We start from the raw sequence: 22,514 nt of genomic DNA, 5'->3' as shown, positions 1-22,514 counted from the left end.
ATTGTGTTTCTGGTTATAAACCGTTTGTAATATATATAAATGAGTGTCACTTTCCTGATTGGGATTAAATCCTGGTTATATTGAAGTCAATGGCAAAAATTCTGTTGACTTCAATATGGCTAGGATTTGAAACAATTTTTTTTTCCTTTAAGGTCATATACAGTCCTCCTGCTATGTGTTCTCAAAATCAGTTTAGAATTTGGAAGACTGGTTTTTATACTTATAAAATTAATGTTTAAGTTGCTGTTAATGTGCTTCACCAAACAGAAAAGATGCATGGCTGAAACGATCATAAGAAAAATTTCTGTTGTAAAAGCAGAGAGCTGCCTAATGGGGTGCTTTTTTCATGTAAGTTCTGGCACTGTGTAATAACTTTTGTTAGTCCAACACTTATTGTGTTACCAGGAATTTATAAATAACTGCTGCTTATCTTTAACATAATTTCTGCATTTGAATTTTAATGAAACTGGGAAAAAACTATATGCTGTATAGACAGAAATACATTTTCTGACAAGGCAATTTAGTATTTTGAAAAGGTCTTTTCCATAGCTTTGATTTCTGTATTTTAGTTTTGCTCTTGAGAAAACTAAGCCAAATTGTTCTGTGTCTTTAAATTATTATTTTCAACAGTCGCTACACTTCAACCACTCTTGAACATAGGAAATCATTCCTCCTTTGAACTTTTGCCATTCAGGATGCACTCCAGTAGTAGACGGCATTTACTGATTAGTCCTTCCTCCTGTCAGTCAAGTGTATGTATCTAGCAAGCTCTCTTGTCACCATAGTGGGGCTCAGTGTATGCCTGGAATTGAAAGCAGGTAGACAGAATGCTTTGATATGGTCCTTGCGTTATTTTTAGTTTTACGTTTTGTTTTAAAAAGGTTATGTCTCGTCTCTGGTATGGCAAGAAGGGAAGAAAACACCAATCAGTTAATCATAAATACACTCTGGTAATTTTTAGTGATGTATTTTCCTTATTCCTGGCATTCTTGTGGTGTGTGGTGCACAGGCTAAGCTATAATTTTTAAAAGTTTGAAATTCAGAATATCTATACAGAATACTAGATTTTGAATTTTTTGTTGTGCTGTGTATGTGCTGTCAAACTAAATTGGACTACTGCATTTGGTTAACTGCTTTTAGCTGAAGCTTTTCAATTATTTGACTAGCTTTACATATGGTAGACAAAGTCTGTTAGGTTTTCTAAAGGATTTATTGTTTTGATATCTAAGAGCTTTCCAGTAGCTCCAGTGGTACATCTTGTTTTCTTTTTGTAACAAAATGATTTTTTCTTGTTAAATAATCGGTTTTAATAAACATCTTGAATTATGTGAATTTCTACTTTATTCATATATCTTTCCAAAAGTTACTATACAAGGTGTATAAACAGTATGTACATAATTTCTAAATCTCTGTAGACTGCTAAAATGGTTTTAATATTTCAAAATAGTAATAGTGTACTCCCTATGCTATATTTAGGAAAATACAATGAAAAAACCCCACTCTTCTTTTACAAAGCTTTAGAAAGCATAAGGCAATATTGGGGAGGGGGGGAGCGTAATTCTCAGTGAGAGTTCCAAAAATTGTAGTACCTTCAAGACGTTGATTTCTGTGCTGGAGTTGTAGTTCTGTAGAATTGTTTGCATTAAAGTAATTCATTCCAACTCTGGTTATGGAGAAAGACCAGTGACTCTACCACAGTTGTGATTTGCTGCTGCTGGTTTTCTAAGGTTTGATATTTTTGTTGTTATTATTTTTATTTACTGACCTACTGCTGTTCATTTCTAACTGGGCTGTAAACACAAGTGATTGTGAGATTAGTTTGTATGGTATGACAAGGTCTTGATATTTAAATATGTGCTTTCATAAGTTAGTTCATTTTAAAATGTGCTTGAAGTACCAAGTGTCCCTTTTACAGTAGAGGAAAAAAAGTATTATGAACAGCTAAGTTTTTAGTGTGTCTCAAAGATGTGTGATCATTGTGACAAGATGATGTGTGGAAGCTCTGGGGGGGAAAGTGAAATCTATCAAAATGCCTTAACATTTTTTAAAAGGTCAGTTTCTGTATTGTATACATCCCCAAATTTTGTAGATCACAATTCAGTGCTGTGTTGTTTAAAGTAAAAGACCATCCCATCTAGAAAAAAAGAGTTGTTCACTTGTGAAAATAGCATAGCATAGGGCGGGGGAACCTTGTGGGGGTTGGAGACCACAGACCCACACAAAAACCAGTGAGTGAGAAGTTGAGGGGCGGGGGGAGAGAACCCTTACTGGTGTGGTCCCCAACTGAAAAACAGAGGAGACATTCCCCTCATTACTCTTGCATCCCAGTTGTGGAGCCTGGGAGGGCCAGGGTATATATCCTAGGAACCCTGTAATGGGGGTGCTCATTGGCAGCTCCCCACAGGTGGCTCATGCTCCCCATTGTTGCTGGTGGAGGCATGGCCAGGCAGCTCTGCACATTGCCTCTGCACACAGCCTTCATACCCTCTGCCTCAGGGCTGACTCAGTGGCTTATAGCCTGTTGCCCAGGAACAGCAACCAGTAGGAGTTGTGGGTGATAGCATCTGCACATGGAGGCAGCATGCAACAGCATGGAAAGGGCAGCTGCCAGAGGTGAGCCTCAACAAGCAAGCCCACTGATGGGGATGGGAGCTAAAGGGGCAATTGACCAGGAGCTGGGGCAATTTAAAAATGTCCCTGGCAGGCTACAGAGCTCCTAAGCATGTGTCCCATAACCATCCAGTGTCAGTGAGATCAGGAGGCAGCAGCAATGGGACTGGTTGGGATGCAGAGCCTGGCGAATGACTCACAGACACTGCCCATTCCTAGAAGATCAGGGGGTTGGGAAAATGGGAGGAGAGAGGCCTAATGGCTGTGTCCAGAGCCAGCCTTCCCTAGTGTTCCCCCATCCCCCAAATCTGCCTCCCATCCCCAGGCTTAACCCCTCTCAACCCCAAACTGCTCCCTTCCATCCCCAGGGTTAACCTGTCTCAGCCACCACCTTCCCATGCTACTCCCAGCCTCCACCTCTTCTTTCTCAGCAGAGCTGCATGGCTTCAGCAGGCTCGGCGTCCCTCTCCCCCACAGCACTTCTGCGGACTTCACACTTCCTGCTCGGGCAGCGGGGTGGCTCCCTGCCCTACTGGTTTTCTCTGCCAGGGCTCCCTGCCCTGCTGCAGCTCTCTTCTCTAGGGCTCTCTGCCACGGCCGAGTTCACAATGGCCCCAGAGGGTGCCACCACTTAAACAAAACTAAATTCAGTTGGTTTAACGGTGGGCAATTAAATTTAATTTTATTGTTTAAACAGCAGCAGCCTCTGGAGTCACAAGAGGAGTCAGTGGCAGCAGCACTCGGAGTTGCAGGTTGCCAACTGCCATAGTAGGTTAGTGGGTTTTTTTTTTTCCCCAGCGTGGAAAATTGTGTGCTAATTTATTGACCGAATGACATAACTTGCCACCGGTGTTGGTGTGTTGTTGGTAGATCTGGTAATTTTGTCAGTGTCCATCATGCAACATGGTGGTGCAGACCCCTACTAGCCACGTACCAAAGATTCCTGTAGTATTTTTGATGATGTTGTGGAACTAGGGTGAAAGTTCATCTGATGTGGCCTGATTTAAATGTTCAGAGTTACCAAAATTACTGTAATAATATAAGAACCTAAACAGAATAGTCTTTTATTTCTTGAAAGCCATATCCAACAAGAATCTGCATAATGCAACTAAAAACTTCTTAAGATTACTTACCTGAAATGTTACTCTGGCAGCAGGGACCTGAACTGAAATGAAACTCTTGCTAGCATATCAGTTTGAAACAGCTTCTTGTCTAAAAAGAGATTGAGCACCTTATCCAAGGACTGAACGACTACTCTGTGTGCAAAAATATTATATACCAATATTTCATAACAACAGAAAACATCAGCCTTCCAACTGTTTGTATTTATTTATTTAGCAGCAAATCTAGATGCAACTTCTCCTTTGCTTTCTTCTTTGATTTCTGTGGTAGTCCAGCAAATGCTAATTTTGCTAGCATGGGAAAAATGTGTCAAACCACTCACTCCCTGAAGGCCCTTTTTATAAAGACTTGAGTCACCACAACAAATAAATAGGTGTTGGTCTCTGGTTGAAGTGCTTTGTGTAGCTGGAATTCTTTGAGTTTCTATGAAGTCTGTCTTGAAAAAAAACAGCATGTTAGTTTAATGCCTGATTTGGTGAGGGGAGGTGATGGGGGTAGGTTTAATGTCATATTCTCAATAAGAATGTTATAAAATATGAAAATCTATAAGGCTATTTCCACATTGTTTTGTTAGATAGACAAAATATGGTAGTCCAGCTACCATGCTCAACCCTGCCCCACCTGCACCCATGTAATGGGGCGCAGACATCAGCAGGAGCCGTTCTGTGGCTGCAGGAGCAGGGTAGCATGGAGCTGCAGGAAGCATAGGGCTGGGTCCTTCAAGCCGAAGGTGGGGTGGTGTAGAACTGCTCTGTCTGCTGCCCCACTGCTTACTCATCTATTGCCAATTCTAATAAGTGTCCCCTCTTAAGTCATCTGCTAGGACAGTTGTGAGTGGAACCCAAACCTCTGCTGGTCTTCTAAGCTCTGGAGCCTGAATAGGTCGGCAGCTGCACTGTAATCTCAGGGTCCCTTTGCACACACTCCAGGTGTAGACCTATCTGGCCCACCCCACTCCAAGTGTTGGGACCTTATGAGTTCAATGTGGGATCTTTTGATTCTGGGATATATACACACATCCATCTCCCACAACTCTACCTCACTGCTGTGGAGTGTCTGACACTGTTGAGGTCATGAAGTAATCATCACATTAACACATTTAGCACTGTCCAACACTTTTATGCTCTCTCATTCTTAATCATATAAAGCATGTAAGAGTACAGAGCTTACCAAACAATTAAAACTGCAATTTCCCTCACTAGCTCCTCCTTCTCTTGGGAGCCCTTGGCGCAAAGGTGGGTAATAATTTTTGGTGGGGGCCCACTCCAAGGATTGGTAAGTGGCCACACAAGCGTCTTGTGTTTTTTTTGTTTTTTTTGTTTTTTTTTTTTTAACTGTATCAATGGAGGGGATGTGGGATCTGTGATTGAAGTGGGGGCAGAAGGGAGAAGGTGAGGGATCTGGGAGGATGTTTGGGTGAGAGAGAGGGTTGTGACTGGGGCAGTGGGTTGTGGTACCAGGCGCAGGCTCTGCCCAGCAGGGACTTCCCATATGCAGCAGCCCAATAGGACCCTTGGGCAGGCTCCTAGTCTGCCACAGCCCCACATGCTGCTCAAAACAGGTGTGTGTGTCGAGCTAGGCCCAGCATGTGCGGTGCTATCCCTGCGGGGAGGAAAGCAGCGGGTTTCTCTGCTGTGTATGTCCACAAACACTACTCCTACAGCTCCTATAGGCTGGTTTCTGGCCAATGGGAACTGCAAAGATTGTGCAGTGTGGAAGCAATGTGCAGAGATGCCCCTCACTCCATGGAACAGACACACGCTTGCCACAGCTGCTGGCCTCTTTGAGCAGCATGTAGGGCCACAGAATACAGGGAGCTTGCCTGTTTGGTGGGACATAGTGGGCCTGCAGGCTATATTTTGCCCACCTCTGCCTTAGGGAATTGTATGTTTTCCATGAGGCAGGTGGGATCCTTCACCCCCTGTTCCTGCTCTGCCTGGTGTACCTTCCCTCTTCTTAATCTGGTAGTAAATGACTCTGACCCCCAGGCTCTTTCCTCTGAGTCCCCTCATAGAAGCAGACCAAAATAAGAGTCTTTTGATAACTTGCCATGGCTTCCAAACTGCCGTACTGCCAGACAGTATTAGGAAGTGTTCTCTTTGCTAGAATAAATGTCTTATCTCAAGATGTTTTACTTTGAATGGAAGATCTTTTGAGTGCTAATTACTTGCTGTTCTTCGGCAGGCCAGAGATGTGACAGCCCTGTTAACTCATGTGTATCTTCATTCATTCATACATACATACATACATACATACATATAGGATTTTCATGGCACAGTAATTCCATGGTACAGTTAAATAAATTCACAGTTCAGAAGTGGTGTAGACTGAATCTCTAAATCATTACAACATCACAAATTGAAAATGTTGCACATTATCTCTTCTAGTAATACTGCTAACTTCTCCTCGTAGGCTTTCTGAAAACACTCTGGGCTGCTTGTTTAAATAAATTTAATCATTTATACTAAAACTGTTTCTGAAATATATCTTTTTAATCTTACTGGAATTAGATCAAGGATTTTGACCATTCCCAGTCACTCCCTTTATGTTAAATTCAGGTATGTTTTTCTCCTAAATATAAACATACAAGTGCAACCTGAGCTGTGGGACTACTGAGCCCTCTGTCCCACCAATCTGAGGTACCTCTCATACTATGATGCTGTGACAAGTTACTGACCGCTGGCAGGTACTGAACTTTCAGGCACACCTAGCTGAGTTGCATGGATGCTTCCAGCCACTTACGAATCAACAAAAAAGAGACTCCAGACAATTTTCTGCAGGTTCCTCAGCCTTTCATCCCGGAACTGTCCCATCTTATCCAAGTCAGCCTAAGCTCATTACTCATTCCACCCCTCCCTCAGTGTGGTGCAAACATATGCTGGCCTTTCTGAGCTGAGACTTCCCAGTTACTTCAGCCAAAATACACTGGTTTAGGTGAAATATAAAACTGGTCTATTAACAATGGAAACTATACTATTATGAGTAGTAAGCACAGATGTGTATGTAGGTTTGTTACCTAAGAAATAAAATTAAATATGCAATCTGAGTTCTATAAATGAAACAAAAATTGAATCAAGCAGTGAATCATCCTGATAAATGTTACAAACAGGTGATACATGTACAATAAACAGGTTGTAAATCCATTCCAACCCTGGACCACCCTCCCCAATTCTGTTTTTTTGTCCTCTAGACTTTTCTTCCTTCCTGTTAGGTTATGGGAAGAATGAGGCCAAATTACAATGTCCCCTCTTTATAATGTCTTGCAGCTGGCTGAGAAGATCTAAGCTTGGGATGTGGGAGTCTGCCTTCATTGGTCAAGCAGTCTCTGTCTTTGATCTCCCTGAGAAGTCTCCTACAGTTCTTGAGATAGTAACAGAGAGTAAGCCGTGCTAGTCTATATACTATCAAAACAAAAAGCAGTCAAGTAGCACTTTAAAGACTAGCAAAGACTTTGCTAGTCTTTAAAGTGCTACTTGACTGCTTTTTGTTTTGATAGTTCTTGAGATAGTTGAGTTTCTTTAATGGGCTGTTAGTACATCTGGCAGCCCTGTTCTGAAAGGCTGGTGGTTGGTGTTCTCAAACTTACAACCTATTCTAGTAACACAGGCTTAGCAAATTTTCATAAATTCACATCCAATGACAGCACATACAGTTGAATGGGATATTAATACTTTGTACAAAATGAGAGTGGTGACTAGGGTGATTCCAGGATGTTTCTTTGAAGTAGACTGCCAAAATGATATAAAAAGCAACAGGGTAAACAGCCTGTTTGTTTGCTCCTGTATCTAGTTAGATTTGTCCATTGAAGGGCTGGTTAACTGGAGGGAAAAACGTCTATTGGACAATCAGTAACTTCCTGAGAATGAATTGAGATTTATGTGAAATGACCAAGTGCATGGTAGCTATTATAGATTGTCTTCACTGTTTTGCAAACAAGACTGTAGTCTACTGGCCATAGTTACTTTGTATCCATGAGTTAGTCTTTTTCATTTTGGTTCTTTTACCCTTTATTAAGTAATTTCCTTCCAGTAAATTTATTTAAATGATGTGATAATCTCAGTCATTAGCATGCATGCTAAACCTCCATTTCTCTACAAAATGGCAAATTTCCTAGAAAACAGCCATTCCCAGCACTTCAGTGGGAGAAAGAAGCAGGAGCACAAGTAGTTGTGGTGCCAGCAATTCTTGAAGGTTCCCTGAGGAATTACTGATGTGTTTTTGATACAATTGGATCTGTCAGCTGGATCGATTTTTCTCTAACCTTGGGCCTCTGTGATTGCATTTTATTTGAAATTTAATTCTTAATGATATTTTACAAAAAAATTGTTTTTGTGAAGCTAAGTAACCCAACGTATTCAAATGCTTGATTCTAAGAGGCTCTAAGCCCTCATCCTGTCGACCGCATAAAGATGAATAATCCTGTTGATGTGGACCCCACACAAATGCTTACTACAGTAAACTATTTTATATCTGTAACAGAGAGGAAGCCGTGCTAGTCTATACACTATCAAAACAAAAAGCAGTCAAGTAGCACTTTAAAGACTAGCAAAAGAGTTTATTAGGTGAGCTTTCGTGGGACAGACCCACTTCTGGTCTGGCTCTGGTCTGAAGAAGTGGGTCTGTCCCACGAAAGCTCACCTAATAAACCATTTTGCTAGTCTTTAAAGTGCTACTTGACTGTTTTTTATTTCATATCTGGTGTTCTATGATCCAGAACTCTCAAATAATTGGCATTTTAGCCATAAATAAATTTTAATTACGCAAATACAGTATAAGTTTACAGCAGTGTATAATACTACTGTTGTTGGTAAGTACTCTGCATATATTTTTGTTTTCTTAATATCTAATCTTGTTGTTGTTGTTGTTGTTGTTGTTCTTTAATCCCACCCTTTTATAGGCATTTCTAAGTATACTTCTCTATTATCCAGAATATTTGAATATTCAGCAACCTCCTGGTCCCGTGGCTGCTGAACATGAAAGAATTTACGGTGCTAACAAGTAAATGCTCAGTTGGGTTGGTGCTGAGCATAGTGGCACCATGCAGAATAAAGCTGTTAATTTTCACCAACAAAAGTGTAGAGGCCCTAAAAGTAATTTCTTTATCTTTGATCTAATTCCAGATCTAAAAATAAAGTAGACTTTTATATGGCATTAAGATCTATACAAGGAGGAAAGCACAGGGGTGTTTCATCTCCAGACACTAGAAGAAAAAGCAAGGGTTGGATATTTGGATATATTCTGTCTTTAAAATACCACTGTATGTGCCTTTTGCAACTATCCACCTTAAGTTTGTAATCAAAATTTGTACAGCAAATTTATGTAGTGTGTTTGCTTGTATTATGTTGGGACTTAATGCATTTAAAGGCAAAGGGGAAAAATGTGTTTTCCTTGTTTCAGGAGAAAGCTTGTTAGGACTTCATGAAGATCAGTTAGCTGGGTCTGCAATGTTTTATGGATATAGTTCTGTCTAAAGTATTCTTCGGTTACTCTGTGTGTCTGGTCAGTGTTGCTGTTTTTTTTTTTGTTTGTTTTTGTTTTTTGTGCTGAGTACCAGCTCTTTATTTTTTTTCCAAAAAAAAATAGAAAAAAGCACTGGGTCTGGTGATGGTCTTGCATGTTTGGCATTTTTGATGAAACATTAGAATGATTGGGGATCAACTATGCGAGTGGATAAGTGAGGCCTGGTCTACACAAAAAACAGAAGCTCATAGTTAAGATCACCCTAAGCCATAATATAAACACAAGTAGGTCAGTGAAAAAATTCTTCCCTTAACTTTAGCTGCCCCACCCCTCAAGAGGAGTAGATTTACTATAGAGATGAAGAAATCCCCTGTATTGCTATAGCAGTTGTCTAAATGTCTGTAGCTGCACAGAGTTTTATAGATGTAGTTTTAGATAGTTGACTTGCTCATGCACTTTAAGATGGGTATAGTTATGTGGTGTCAAGTGTATATCTTATGAAAGGCCATAAAGGATCCACCTTCTTATATAAACATATACAATACAGGATATCATTTACCTTATGAAAATATTTGGTCTTATTACACCCATCTAAATATTATATAAATATGTATTTGTGTTTATGGTGCAGAGAGACTTATTTCTCCCCAGAAGCTTCATGAATATTGAAGTACATGAAGCATTACAGTATTGGGCCTGTGCTGGAATAGAGATTCAGGGAAAAACTGAAAATGCTCTGACACACAAAGGCACTGTTCATATGTGCTGTACTGCAGATGATACAAGTATCCTTTCACTACAGTGTTCAGTTCATGAATGGTCCCTTTATTTTCACCATAGTCTAGCTATAGCCTCCAGAAATATCTTTAAATATTATTCAGTGTCCAATGAAACTGTTTGAAAGAGATGAACAAATTGATTTTGAAAAGTTCCAGATGTGCAAACAAAATTTAAGCTTGATAATTTTTAACCAAATATTATAGAACTAAAAGTGGATCTGATTATGCTGGAGCTGGCTCTGCAAGAAAAAAGGTGTTTTATATAATTCAGTAAAAAAACACTCTGTTTACATCAGATATCAGAGAGGTAGCTGTTTTAGTCTGTATCTTCGAGAAGAACAAGAAGTCTTGTGGCACCTTATAGACTAACAGATATTTTGGAGCATAAGCTTTCGTGGGCAAAGACCCACTTCATCAGATGCATGAATTTGGGGGGAATTTCACAGGGGTATTTAAAGACTACGGTAGTTGTGGTTGCACTGTGATCTAAAGCAAAGTTCTTCATCCTAATTGTCAGTTGTCCTCTCAATGTATAACCATCAGACTTTATCTTGCTCTCACCATCTGCAGAGAATGAAGAAGCTTGATGGGGGCAGAGAGTTTGGGACAAGTAAATTTGTACAATGATTGATGCTGTTGAAAGAGCAATATATATTGGTGTGTTTATTTTTTAAAAGCATAGTGTAGCTCTGGAGTGCATTCCAATTAAGTAAGGAAGTTATGTTGCTGCTATGTGCCCACTTCGTGGGACTCCAACAATACTTACTGCTAGCTTTTTAGGTGCAGTTTCTCCATTTTTATCGACTTAATTGCCATTCTGTGCAAATTACTGCTTCCATCTTTTTACAAAAGGTACCTTAACGCTTCCCTTTGATGACAAAAACACGCGCTCTCTTTAGTTTGTTTGTTAGGCATGATTTGTGACTCTCAGTTGTTCCAGCAAGCAGCTCAACTATTATAACAAAACTGTGTTTTTGTTGGCACAAACTGTTACTCTTTGGGCTGATGGGGTGGGACACTGAAATTAGCTATATTGGCAGAATTATCCTTTTGCCAGCATGAATTGAATCCGTGCTATGAGCATTTTGCTAGTAAAGCAAAGCTTTGTGAGCATAGACCTGGCCTGAAAGAACATTCTAACCATCAGTTTGAAAAATATAAATCAAAAACCTTGCTACTCGTCAAATGCCTACATCATGCTTCTTCCATTTATTTGTCATATCCACCAGTTTGTTTTCTGAAGTCTTGTGCTTAAACTCTTTAGGGCAGGGAGTGACCTGGAACTAAGGTCTTTAGATAATACCAAGTTAAGTAACAAAGAGCCAGCTCTACTGGCCCAGAATTCGATAACATCCTTTCTTAATTTCAAATTCAAACTCAGTGCTGTTTCCTCTCTGCTACTAGACCTCTAAAAAGAAAGAGTTGCAAAAGTTTTGTTTGTTTTACACGTTTTTAATGTTGTGTTAAGTTTTGTTAGGCACAGCCACAACAATTACATGAATTAACGCTTTTCTATAACTGTGTACATTTTGCAAATTTTCTATTTCTGAACTCCAGTAACAGTCTTTTTTTGTTCCTGAGATGTCTTGAGTTCTGTAGCCTTCCAGAATTTAGATGGCAGGGAAGACTGTAGAGGACTTAATAATAGAGAGATGGCTGTGTTTGTTTGTGTTCTATCAAAACAAAAAAACAGTCATGCAGCACTTTTTTAAAGTGCTAACAAGATAATTTATTAGGTGATGAGCTTTTGTGGAACAGACACACTTCTTCAGATCTATAGCCTTACCAGAACAGAGTCAATATATAAAGCACAGAGGTCCGAAAATTATCAAGGTTGACAAATCAGATAGAAGAGCAGAAAGAAGAAGGTGAGTGATGTTAAGTGTTTGGTCAAACATCAAAGTACGTGAAAGAGTCCTTATAATGGGTCAGACAATTGCTGTCCCTGTTCAAACCAAGTGTTTGTGTTGAATTTGAATATGAATGTTAGTTCCGAACATTTTCTCTGTAGACAGTTGTCAGAGTCTCTTTTATCCAGAACACAAACTCGGAGGTCTTTAACAGAATGGCCCACTCTGTTAAAGGGCTGGCTGACAGGAGATTTGGAGATGTTTTATGTCTGCTCTGTGTCCATTTGTTCTTTGGCGAAGAGTGTTTGCAGTTTGCCCAATATATATAGTTGGTGGGCATTGCTGGCACATAATGGCATATAGAACGTTAGCTGAGGAACAGGAGAATGTGCCCCTGATTCTGTAATTAATGTGGTAAGGTCCAGTGACGGTATCTTCAGAATAGATATATGGACAAAGTAGGCAATGGGACTTGTTGCAAGGAAAAGTTCCAGGATTAGTATTATTGTGGTATAGCCTGTGGTTGCTAATGAGACTCCTTATAAGATTAGGAGGTTATCTACAGGGGAGAATAGGCCTGTCACCTAGGGCCTTCTGGAGTGTGGCCTCAAGATTTAGGATAGGCTGTAGGTCTTTAATGAGGCATTGCAGTGGTTTGAGTTGTGGGCTATAGCTAATAATAAGTGGTGTTCTGTTGTTGGCTTTTTTTGGGCCTATCTTATAGTAGTTGGTTTCTGGGTATTCATTTATAAGATCTCTACCAAGCATTCATAAGCCTTAATTATGCACTGGGAGAAGTTTAAAAAAACAAAAACAAAAACAAAAACAAAAGAATTGACAGGGCCATTTGCCAAAGAAGGAAGGGACACAGAGCAGACATCAAAAATCTCCCCATACATAAATCTGTCTGCCAGCATTTTAATGGAGTGGACCATTCTGGAGAACATACTTTAACCACCCTACCCTCCATGTTACAATGACCTAAAATTTTAAATTCCTACATCGGGGTGTTCCCCACTCCACACTCTGAGTGCAGAAAGGGGGGTCCCACAAAATCCTTAAAATATATCTTGCCTGTAAAAGGCTTTTGCTTAAAAAAGCTCCCTAAGGTCACAAATTCCCTGAACCCCTGGGGGATAGTTTGCCACTACCACCCATGTGGGAAAAGACCCTTAACCCAGGAAGATACACGCAGGATGTGTTCCTGTGGCATGCCCAATCTCTTAACCTTCCTTTAGGAGAGAGCAGTCATAAAGAACTACTCTCTGATTTGCTCACCTTGATCATTTTTTTTTTTCTGATTTGTCCTCCTTGATTACTGTTTTTGGTTCTCTGTGCCTTAAATATTGAGTCTGTTCTGGTCTGGCTATGGTCTGAAGAAGTGGGTCTGTCCCAAGAAAGCTCACCTGATAAATTATTTTGCTAGTCTTTAAAGTGCTACTTGACTGTTTTTTGTAATTTAGTAGCTGATCTTTGTCCAAGGCATACCTATACACAGATCCTTCCCAGAACACAGGAATCAAATAATTTGGTTATACTTGTAATTTATTCACAAGTCAGGAGGAAATAGATCATACTGGCTATAGCACAGACAATTACTTCCCTTGGATTCATTTTTAAAATTACAGATTACAGGGGAAGGTATCGAATTATTAACCAAAGCCACTGGGGGGGGGAGGGCAGGTGGAGTTAGTCAGTCCACACCAAATTCAGAATAACCATACTACACATTTCCTTTCTACTTGTCTATCTGTGGCTGATTTTGGGACAGTCAGGATATTTATTCGATTCATTCCAACTGCTCGGGCAAAATCATCTCTGTGACCTCAGCCTCAATCACACAGACAAAAGAGAGCTCAAACTGCAGTTGTTCTCAGTTCGAAAAAACTTCTCTTCCTCCCATTTGGTTATCTGACTGCCCCTTGCTGAGAGCCCTTTTACAGGCAGGCTTTCATTCATGACACCTGCCATCAAAGATTATGGCCCCTTAGCCATAATGAGTCTTCTAAAATATGTACACTGTTATATTTACTTGCACAAGCAACTGGTTGCCAGTACAACTTACGGCCTTTCTCCTAACAACTTGCCTCAGACAAAAGCACACGGCACCTTTGGTTGAAGAGAAATCTTCAACACTCAGGACACTTTGGAAAACATATTTTGTGTTTGGGGTGTTTTACATCCACTGGCGTAGTAATATAATAAAAAGAATAACAGAAGAACACTAAGTAGGATGAACCCGTTAGTTAAGATAACATGGTAGATCCTGTACAATCAGTTCTCTGTGACTGAAACGTCCTGGTAGTGTATTTTATTTGACTACAAATAGATTTGTTTTTATAGTGGGCTCTTTCCACTGCTGTATGCTTTTGTGAACATTAACTACAGTACATCTCAGTTATTTAAGGTAAAGGTACTCCTCCACTAGACATTCAGTAAGTCTTGTGTTTGACTTATTTTATAAAATTTAGACCACTGGCTTTCAAAGAGATAATATGAAGAGTCAAGCTGTTGCAATACTTCTAAAAGGTATTTCTTAGCACAAAAGTTGAATTATGAAAGCCAACATTTTTTTACCTTGGCTGGTTAAATTGGGTACCTGAATTAAGGTGCCTGTTTATATTTTCTTCAGAAGTTGTGAGCAACACCATCCAGTTCTATAGAAGGCACTGGGAATTATGGCTGCTTTTCTGAAAATCAGGCCATATATTAAGTAGCTGACTTCTGGTACACAGGAGGGAAAATGTTACTAATGGTTTCTATCTTTTTACTTGTAGTATATTTATTTAATTTCTGGATTTATGTTAAATGTTTCTCAGAATAGTTTGATATAGGGAACTGAAGGAAGGGTGATTTATAAATGGAATAGAACGTGGTCTTAAAGCTGAAATTATAGTTGACATTTGGACCATGAGAACGCTGTCACAGGAATGATGAACGATAGTGTAAAGAGCAGATGAAGTTGCATGCAGCAGGAAAGAGCAGAGTTCTACACGTGACAAGGAAGAAAGTGAATCAAAGAGAAACGGCAAAACTGGATGAAGTGTGATAAATGCACAATCTCTGAGGAAAAAACTAAGATTGTAACATGTTGGTATCGTTTCATTGAGCAGCTACTTGCCTTTTTATGCTCTCTCAATTAGAATGTGAAATGGATTGATAGTAATCTTTTCTGCTTTTCACCACCAGGCCTTTTGTGAAGGAGTAAGGACTGGTTTTATTTAAACTTCAGTTTTTCAGCTTTAAATTCTTGTTAGAACAAAATTGGCTTTAACTATCTTTTTTTGAAATAATGTTGGTCTTTGGTGGTCTAAGAGACAAAGTAAGTTCTTATTTGTAAGTGGGGCATATCATGAGGGACTTAAGCCATTATTACATTGTGCAGTAAGTTTTTTGTTCTGTTTTTTCTCATACATATTTAATTATTATTTTAGCAGCATAATTTTATGGACTGTCCTATCAGATTTACTTTATAGTCATACTTTGCCACAGTGAGATGTATGAGATCTTTGGTGCCATTTGTGTATGAAATCTAGTTTCACTATATGTACTCATAAGTCAATAACATCCTGTGTGTACATCAAGTCCTTGCAGATACAAATGTCTCTAACATTTTAATTTTGTCTTTTGTTGTCATTGCACATCCTTCCCCCCAGTTATACTTCTCCATTTTTCTTTCTTGCCCTTTCTTTTTTTCAACTGTCAGTGGAATTATTTTCTTCCTGTCTCCATATTCAGGTAGTGTCAGTGGCTGAGTATCACCGCAGGATCGATGCTCTAAATAGTGAAGAACTGCGCACGCTCTGCAGACGCCTCAAGGTGCTCACTTCGTAGTTAAACCCCTTGTCCAGAGACTAAAATATCTCTCTCTGTAGTGGCCTTGATCAGGGCAAGTCCCATATTCAGTGGGTTTGTCTTGGCTACAATATTACAAGAACCCAGCAGAAAATTCCTTTCTCTTGGATATGTGTTTATATACTGATAAAGTAGAGTGCAGTACCTTGCTGACAAAATGATCACTTCAGAGGAATTTTCTGTCATCTTCACAATTTTGTTCTCATTACTGCATGATCTCCAGAGTGATGAAGACTTGTGTATTAATTTCTGTATGGTGGATTGAGTTAGGTATAAGCTGTCCTAAAAAGAATGCAAATGCAATAATAGATCAATCTGAAACAACTCTACTTACACAATTCAATAAGGACTTACTCAACTCCGTGTATATTTGAAGTCTTAAGTTCTTTATATGCAAAGATCTTACACGTATTCCAAACTTTTTTGGAAATATTAAGCCTCGTGGCTTCTATATGAGGTAGGTAAGTATTTTGCTCTTTAGTGAAGCTAGAATTAGAACTTCCAATCCTTAAAACAGCAAATCGGAAATAATTCTGTAGAGTTATTGGATATTAATCTTAAATTTACTCTTGCATTCTGTTTAGGTATTTCCCTAAGTATGTTGGTATATGCACGCTTAGGAATTGATGTGTATATTACACCTGATTTACTGATGAAAGCATATCTAAGGATTTTTCTTTTAAACGTGAAGTACTATTAATTTAGTGTGTATTTCTAAGTATCTAGCTAATTAAATGGTTGAAAGTGGACTTTCATTTATTTGAATAGTTCTGTGCAAATGGCTATGCAGAGGAAAATGCTTTCATGGCTTTGCTGCCTCTGCTTATTTTAGTAGCCGAAGTGCTGTCTCATTTATCTATTATGCTGTCAAAATATTAGTTGACAGTGATAATGTTGTAGTACTTTTTGCAGTATGTGTTTAGGAGCTTCACATTTTGAGAAGAAAGTAACCTTCTTACAGATGCCTTAGTTGTGGTTTAAAAAAAAAGTATACAATCAATTCTAACTGCAGAGGTTTTGCATGCAGTAGTATAATAAATATTGAAAAGCCAAATAGTGTGTAAATGTTATGGTATTCTTGAACTGCATTTGTTTTGTAGAATTACAGTACTCAAATGTGGCCTTGACCATATGAAATTTGGGGCAGAGGAGACCAAATTGGCTATGCTGTACAAGTAGTACTTAATTATTAAGTGGAATAGGTTTTTGAATTCGTGTACTTGGCTGGTACTCTGAGTTATTACATGCTAACAAATGCTTTTAGTCTGACATAAATGCTAAGTGGTAGAAAGCTTAAGATTCGCTTGGTGCCCTCAAAATAACCAAGTAAAACAATTTTTTTCAGTTTAATGATTAATGTGAGCATTGTAATCAAGCTACTATTATATGAAATTCCTTACCTTCGTATTTTATTATGATTGCTCTGAAATATAGAAAGTATCCTATATTTGTTTTTCTTAGCTGTTTAATGGATTACAGCAATTTTATTTATCTTTTTGGATTTTTATTGGTTGAAAGTTTTTCACATAGATTCTGAAAAATTGGGAAGTCTTTTTGTGTCAAAATTATTCACCATTTGGAAAAAAACATTTGGCAATAGTTACCACAAATTGGCATCTGAAACACTGCGGTTTTTCCCCTGTATTTAGAATGTGTGCACTAAGCTACGTTTTGGTAAATGTTGACTTCTGGTATCTTTCTGATGCATGCATAGGGGCTAATCCAAAATGCAGTGGAGTTTGAAAGGGTCTTTACCACTTCAGTGAGCTTTTGCTCAGGTTCATGGGTAACAGTGATGCCTAGCTCTTACTCAGCACTTCTCATGAGTAGAGTTCAGAGCACTTTACAAAAGAGGTCAGTGTTGTTATTTGCACTTTATAGATGGGGAAGTTTAGGCACAGTGACTTGCCAGAGGTCACCCAGCAGGTCAGTGGCAGAACTGGGAATAGAACCCCTATCACTTGAGTTCCAGTCACATGTTTTAAACCACTAATACTAATTTAGAATATTTGACAGCAGATTTTATAAATGTATATTGAGAATTTTCACCTCGTAATTGCTTTAAAACTTATTTTCTTTGGGTATTGTTTAAGATCTCTAGCTTTTGATTAAGCATAAAGCATTTAAAATGTATATAACTCAAACACTTCTTGATTACTGTTAAAAGCACAGTACAGCTTCTGCAGTGTTGAAATCATATACTTTGACTTTTAATTGTAGTAAATTCTAAAATTCAAACATGAAGTCTTGTGGAAAAAAACAGGCATAACCTTCTTCTGAATATTAAAGTACATGTACAAGCAGTAATTTCAATGTAATATTTAGTAGTGATAGGCTTACTAACAGAAACAGGGATTTCCCTGTCAAATGCCTAATATTAACAAATTTAGTATAAAACTCCAAGGACTTAAGCACACTCCAAAAATGCAGTGAAGATGATGTCGCATATTCTGGGTAATACTTGCTCTGTAAGAGAATTGTGAATGCTTAATTTTCTCCTTAGAATGCTTATTTATTTCCTCCTGCTTTGCAGATAACAAGGGAAGATATACATTCAAAGCAGGCCACAAGTATCAAAACAGACCTGGAGCCTGAAGCATTTCGGCCAAATCTTAGTGATCCCAGTGAATTGTTACAGTCAGACCAAATTGAAAAGGTATGGTTTTCAGATAAAACTGCTGTTCGAACAATATTATCTTTGTTAAGTAAATATGCTGAGCATGGTGCATCAGGTTAAGTATATCAAATAAATGTCATGGACCTGGTTCTGAAAAGCTTACAATCTAAACACAAGTGAGTACAGCACAATTAATCACCAAGATACTTGGTTAAAAGGAGAGAGAGAAAGTCAAAACTTAAAAAGGTGAATGTACAGTTAAGGTTCCTGCATCAACCTTAATTCTGCCCCCCAAGTTATCTGTGGTTCACATGGTTTACAACGTCCGAGTTTCCAGTGTAGGTTACTGTGTTACTGTCTTCCTGTAGTTAAACATATTGACAGGAGAGGAGATCTGACCCACTGGACCAGCGTCATGGACATAGGAGAATGGTGCCTTCTTCACTTTCCTCCTTTCCATTTAGCATTAGGACTACGGGAGTACAGCGTCTTGAAGCAGACTTCTAAATGGCCACTTTCATCCACTGGTGTCAGCACAGGAACTCAGTCTAACTATGTGTGGGTACAGGGAGAAGCATCAATGAGGTGCCAGTTTATCTGAGTCGTGCTAATATGGCATTTATTGAAGCAGAGTGAGAATATGAAAGGTGGATGTAGTTTTTTAGAGCAGGGGTCAGTAACCCCAGCACGGGTGCTGTATAAATGCCTGTTCTCAATTTCAGGTGACAGGTAAATAACAAGGAGGCAACATTATCTCCTGTTAATGCAAAGCAACTTGTTTGTTATATAACGGTTCACTGAACAAGAAGTAGGACTGAGTGGACTTGTAGGCTCTAAAGTTTTATACAGCAGATCCTCAATTTGCCTGAGAGTTATGTTTCTGGAAAACCAGGCATAACTCAAAATTTGCATGGGGCGAGGGGGTGGGACCACCAATTCAGCACCAGCAGCCACTGCTGGGAGCAAGAGGTCCCCCAGGTAATGGGGAAGAGAGGTGGAAGAGCACTTTGCTCAGCCAGCTCTGTCCTGGGATGCCACCACTAGGGAGGCGGGTATCCCCTTGTTAACAGGGATCCCTATGTTAAAAGGCTGCTGACTGGCTGTGAGCCTGCTAAGCCCCAGCAGCGCCTCTGCTGGGGCGGCGGGAGTAGGCAGTCCCCCTGTGAAGGGGGATCGCAAATGGCCTGTGGTGCCCTCACTGCCTTTGCGGGGAGGAGCAGGGGACTCGAGGGGGGCCCCCTGTTACAAGGCTGCTGGCTGGTGGAGCAAAGCTCCACCAGCTCAGCCACAGGCAGCCGCTGCTGCCCCACAGGCGAGTGTGGAGGAGATGCCCCTGTCAAAAGGGAACAGAGTTGGCACAGCCAGCTCTTCCCCTAAGTGCTATTGCCAGCGGGGGAGTCGGGGGAACCTGACCCCAACCGTTGCTCCCTCCCGGCACAGGGGAAGAACTGGCTGTGCCAGCTCTGTTCCTTTTTGACAGGGGGATTTCCTGCCCCCTCGCCTGTGTAGCGGCGTCTGCTGCCTCTGGCTGGAGCTTCCATGGTCCCCACCAGTTGTGCTAATGTGAGATACGTTCATTTGACATGTGCATATCTTGAGGGTTTACGGCATTGAGTGCAGTTGTGTACCAAAAATCAATATTACCACTTTCATGATAGGGAATGAATTACAGTACTTGTATGACATGAATTGAAAAACAATATTATTTTTATCATTTTTACAGTACAGACTTTTTATTACAAAAAGAAGCACTATATACTTTGTGTTCTGTTGTAATGGAAACTGGTATGTTTGAAGATGTAGAAAAACAATCCAAAATGTTTGATATATTTCAATTGGTATTGTATATTTTTGCAGTGCAATTTAAAGCTGTGGTTAATCACAATTAATTGTTTTAAGTTAATTATTTGTTAACTATAATTAATCGACAGTGCTAATAGAAAGCTAGCTTAAAAATAAAAAGCTTTTTGATTGATGCTCAGAATAGCTGGTGTACATTCTGGACCACTTAAGGATGTAAACACTTCCTGGAGGAAAATAAGTTTCCAAAACTTTCTGAAGAAGAAGAAGGGAACTTGACATATATCAAAAGTTTATTTCAAGTAGTTTGTGAACCGTAACAGAGAGGTAGCCATGTTAGTCTGTACTCCAACAAAACTAAGCAGCAGAAATGTAACACTTTAAAGACTAACAGAATTGTTCATTTGGTGATGAGCTTTCGTGGGCCAGACCCACTTCTTCTAGTCAATTTCATTTCCAATACAGGCTGACGTAAGTACAGAGGACTTTAAAAAAAAAAAATTGCAAAAGAAACTGACAAATCAAATAAGATAGAAGGAAGGGGATGAGAGGTAGGGGGATGTTAATTGTAGTGTCTGAGACAGGACAGCCAGAAAGGACAATTAACATGCCACTATCTCTCACCTACTTCCTTCTATCCTATTTAATTTCAGTTTTTATTGCAATTTTTTTTTTTTTTGGTCCTCTGTACTTACATATGTCAGTATGTATTGGAAACGAAATTGATCGGAATAAGTGGGTCTGTCCCATGAAAGCTCATCACCAAATGAATCATTTTGCTAATCTATAAAGTGCTACTTTTCTGATTCTTAGTTTCTGAACAGCTAAGTAAAATGTAATCTAGCCTCAGTCCCACTTAGCATAAAGTAAATATAGTTTCTTAATGCAAAAGAGAATTATTTATTTATTTATTTATTTAACAGCTCACAAAGCACCTTCCTCCACGAACTATTGGGTATCCATGGACTCTTGTCTACAGCACAGCAAAGCATGGCATGAGCTTGAAGACATTGTATCGAACTATGTTGGGACTAGACACTCCTGTGCTAATGGTTATCAAGGACAGTGATGGACAGGTATGGAAATAATGACCAAAAATAGTCAGATCTACTGCTTTAAACAGATAATGAACAGCTGAAACATCAATGTGTCGTAGTAATAAAACTGCCTGTATAAAGCTAATCCCTGGTACTGGTTTTGCCATTGTCATTGTGCAAACAGTTTCTGAAAATGACATTTCCCAGAAAAATATTTTGCTTTAATCAAATGCAGTGTCAAGTCACAACTGTTGCAAGTCCTCTGGTGTTTTATGACTGAAGAGCATGTTAGTTTAGCTTAAATAAGGAGGACTAGGTAGCAGAGAGCCTCAGAGGATCATTTTCCCAGCCAAATAATGGGAAAGATGAACAGTCAGTCTCTAAGAGCACATAGCCAGTTTGTTTGATGTACCTCACGTGTATCGATACATTCCCTTAGAGACAGATACACACATCTTACCTGTTGTCATCTTGAGGTCACAGTGTTTAGCATCTGTCCATTTGCCATAAAGAGACATTTATATTAATTTGAGTCCTGAATAATGAATTATTTAATCGATAGTCTTTGTCGTTCCTTTTTTGTGTTGAAAGAAAAAAATGAGGAGCCGGTATTCAGCTGGCTCCACGCCCCCTCTTTATCCAGTCCTACGCTGGGGATGCTGATGTGCCAGTATTAAGTATCAGCACAAAAATAGCACTGGTCTTTATGGACTTCACTTCTGGTGCTCATGCTGCCACCGGAGGATATAAATGGTAGAACGGGTCCAGTGTTCCTCAGTTCCTCCTTCCCTGCTGTGGCAGCAAAACAGAAACCCTGCACTGTCTGCTTGCTTAGCTCACAATTCAGTTACTTGTTCGGCTAGCTTATTGTTCATTGGGCTGTGTAGTTTATAGCTTGCCTGCTGGCAGAAGAGGTAATGTATTAGCTATAAAGAGAAAAACAAAGATTTTATATATGTGTATGTTAGGTTAGGTATTAGCCCTAGAATTGGCTGACAAAAAAGGTTTATCAACACTATGGTGATCAATTGACTGCAGATCACTTTCCCATCAACATTGGTTTTCCATCGGAATGAGAAGTAATAAGATAAATCGATGGGAGAATTTCACCTGATGCAGCATAAGCACTGCAATAAGGTGGCATGAGCTATATCAATTCCAGCTACATTATTCACATAATTGGAATTGCATAACAGATGTTAACTAACCACATAGTGTAGACCTGACCTAAATCTTGTGATGTAAAACTTGTCCCCTTTGCAAAGTTGCCATGCTGCTTGGTGCTGGGGCAGTTTAGGTATCTCTTCTGCCTACCTCAAGAGGTTACTGTGGTACTTCAAGGTATGTTATCTGCGTGGATTCCATGGACCCATGTCTATACCAT

The 22,514-nt window shown here is 39.4% G+C and overlaps 1 protein-coding gene across 3 annotated transcripts in view; it reads left to right on the top strand.

The window, feature by feature from the left end:
* The window catches only part of OXR1 (oxidation resistance 1), a 356,049-nt gene that overhangs the window by 316,201 nt on the left and 17,334 nt on the right, over window positions 1–22,514 (top strand). For 2 of the 3 annotated variants that reach the window (XM_074986759.1, XM_074986760.1), the window contains 2 exons: window positions 18,210–18,332; window positions 21,017–21,169. In XM_074986759.1, the coding sequence (XP_074842860.1) occupies window positions 18,210–18,332; window positions 21,017–21,169 (276 nt within the window). Of the gene's footprint in view, window positions 1–15,559; window positions 15,641–18,209; window positions 18,333–21,016; window positions 21,170–22,514 lie in introns of all 3 variants that reach the window. The other variant, XM_074986758.1, reaches the window with a different exon arrangement.

This window comes from Carettochelys insculpta, chromosome 2 (assembly GCF_033958435.1).
Source record: "Carettochelys insculpta isolate YL-2023 chromosome 2, ASM3395843v1, whole genome shotgun sequence".
In the NCBI taxonomy this organism is placed as follows: Eukaryota; Metazoa; Chordata; order Testudines; family Carettochelyidae; genus Carettochelys; species Carettochelys insculpta.
The sequence above is the reverse complement of the archived record's forward strand: the minus strand, read 5'-3'. Positions and strand labels throughout refer to the sequence as shown.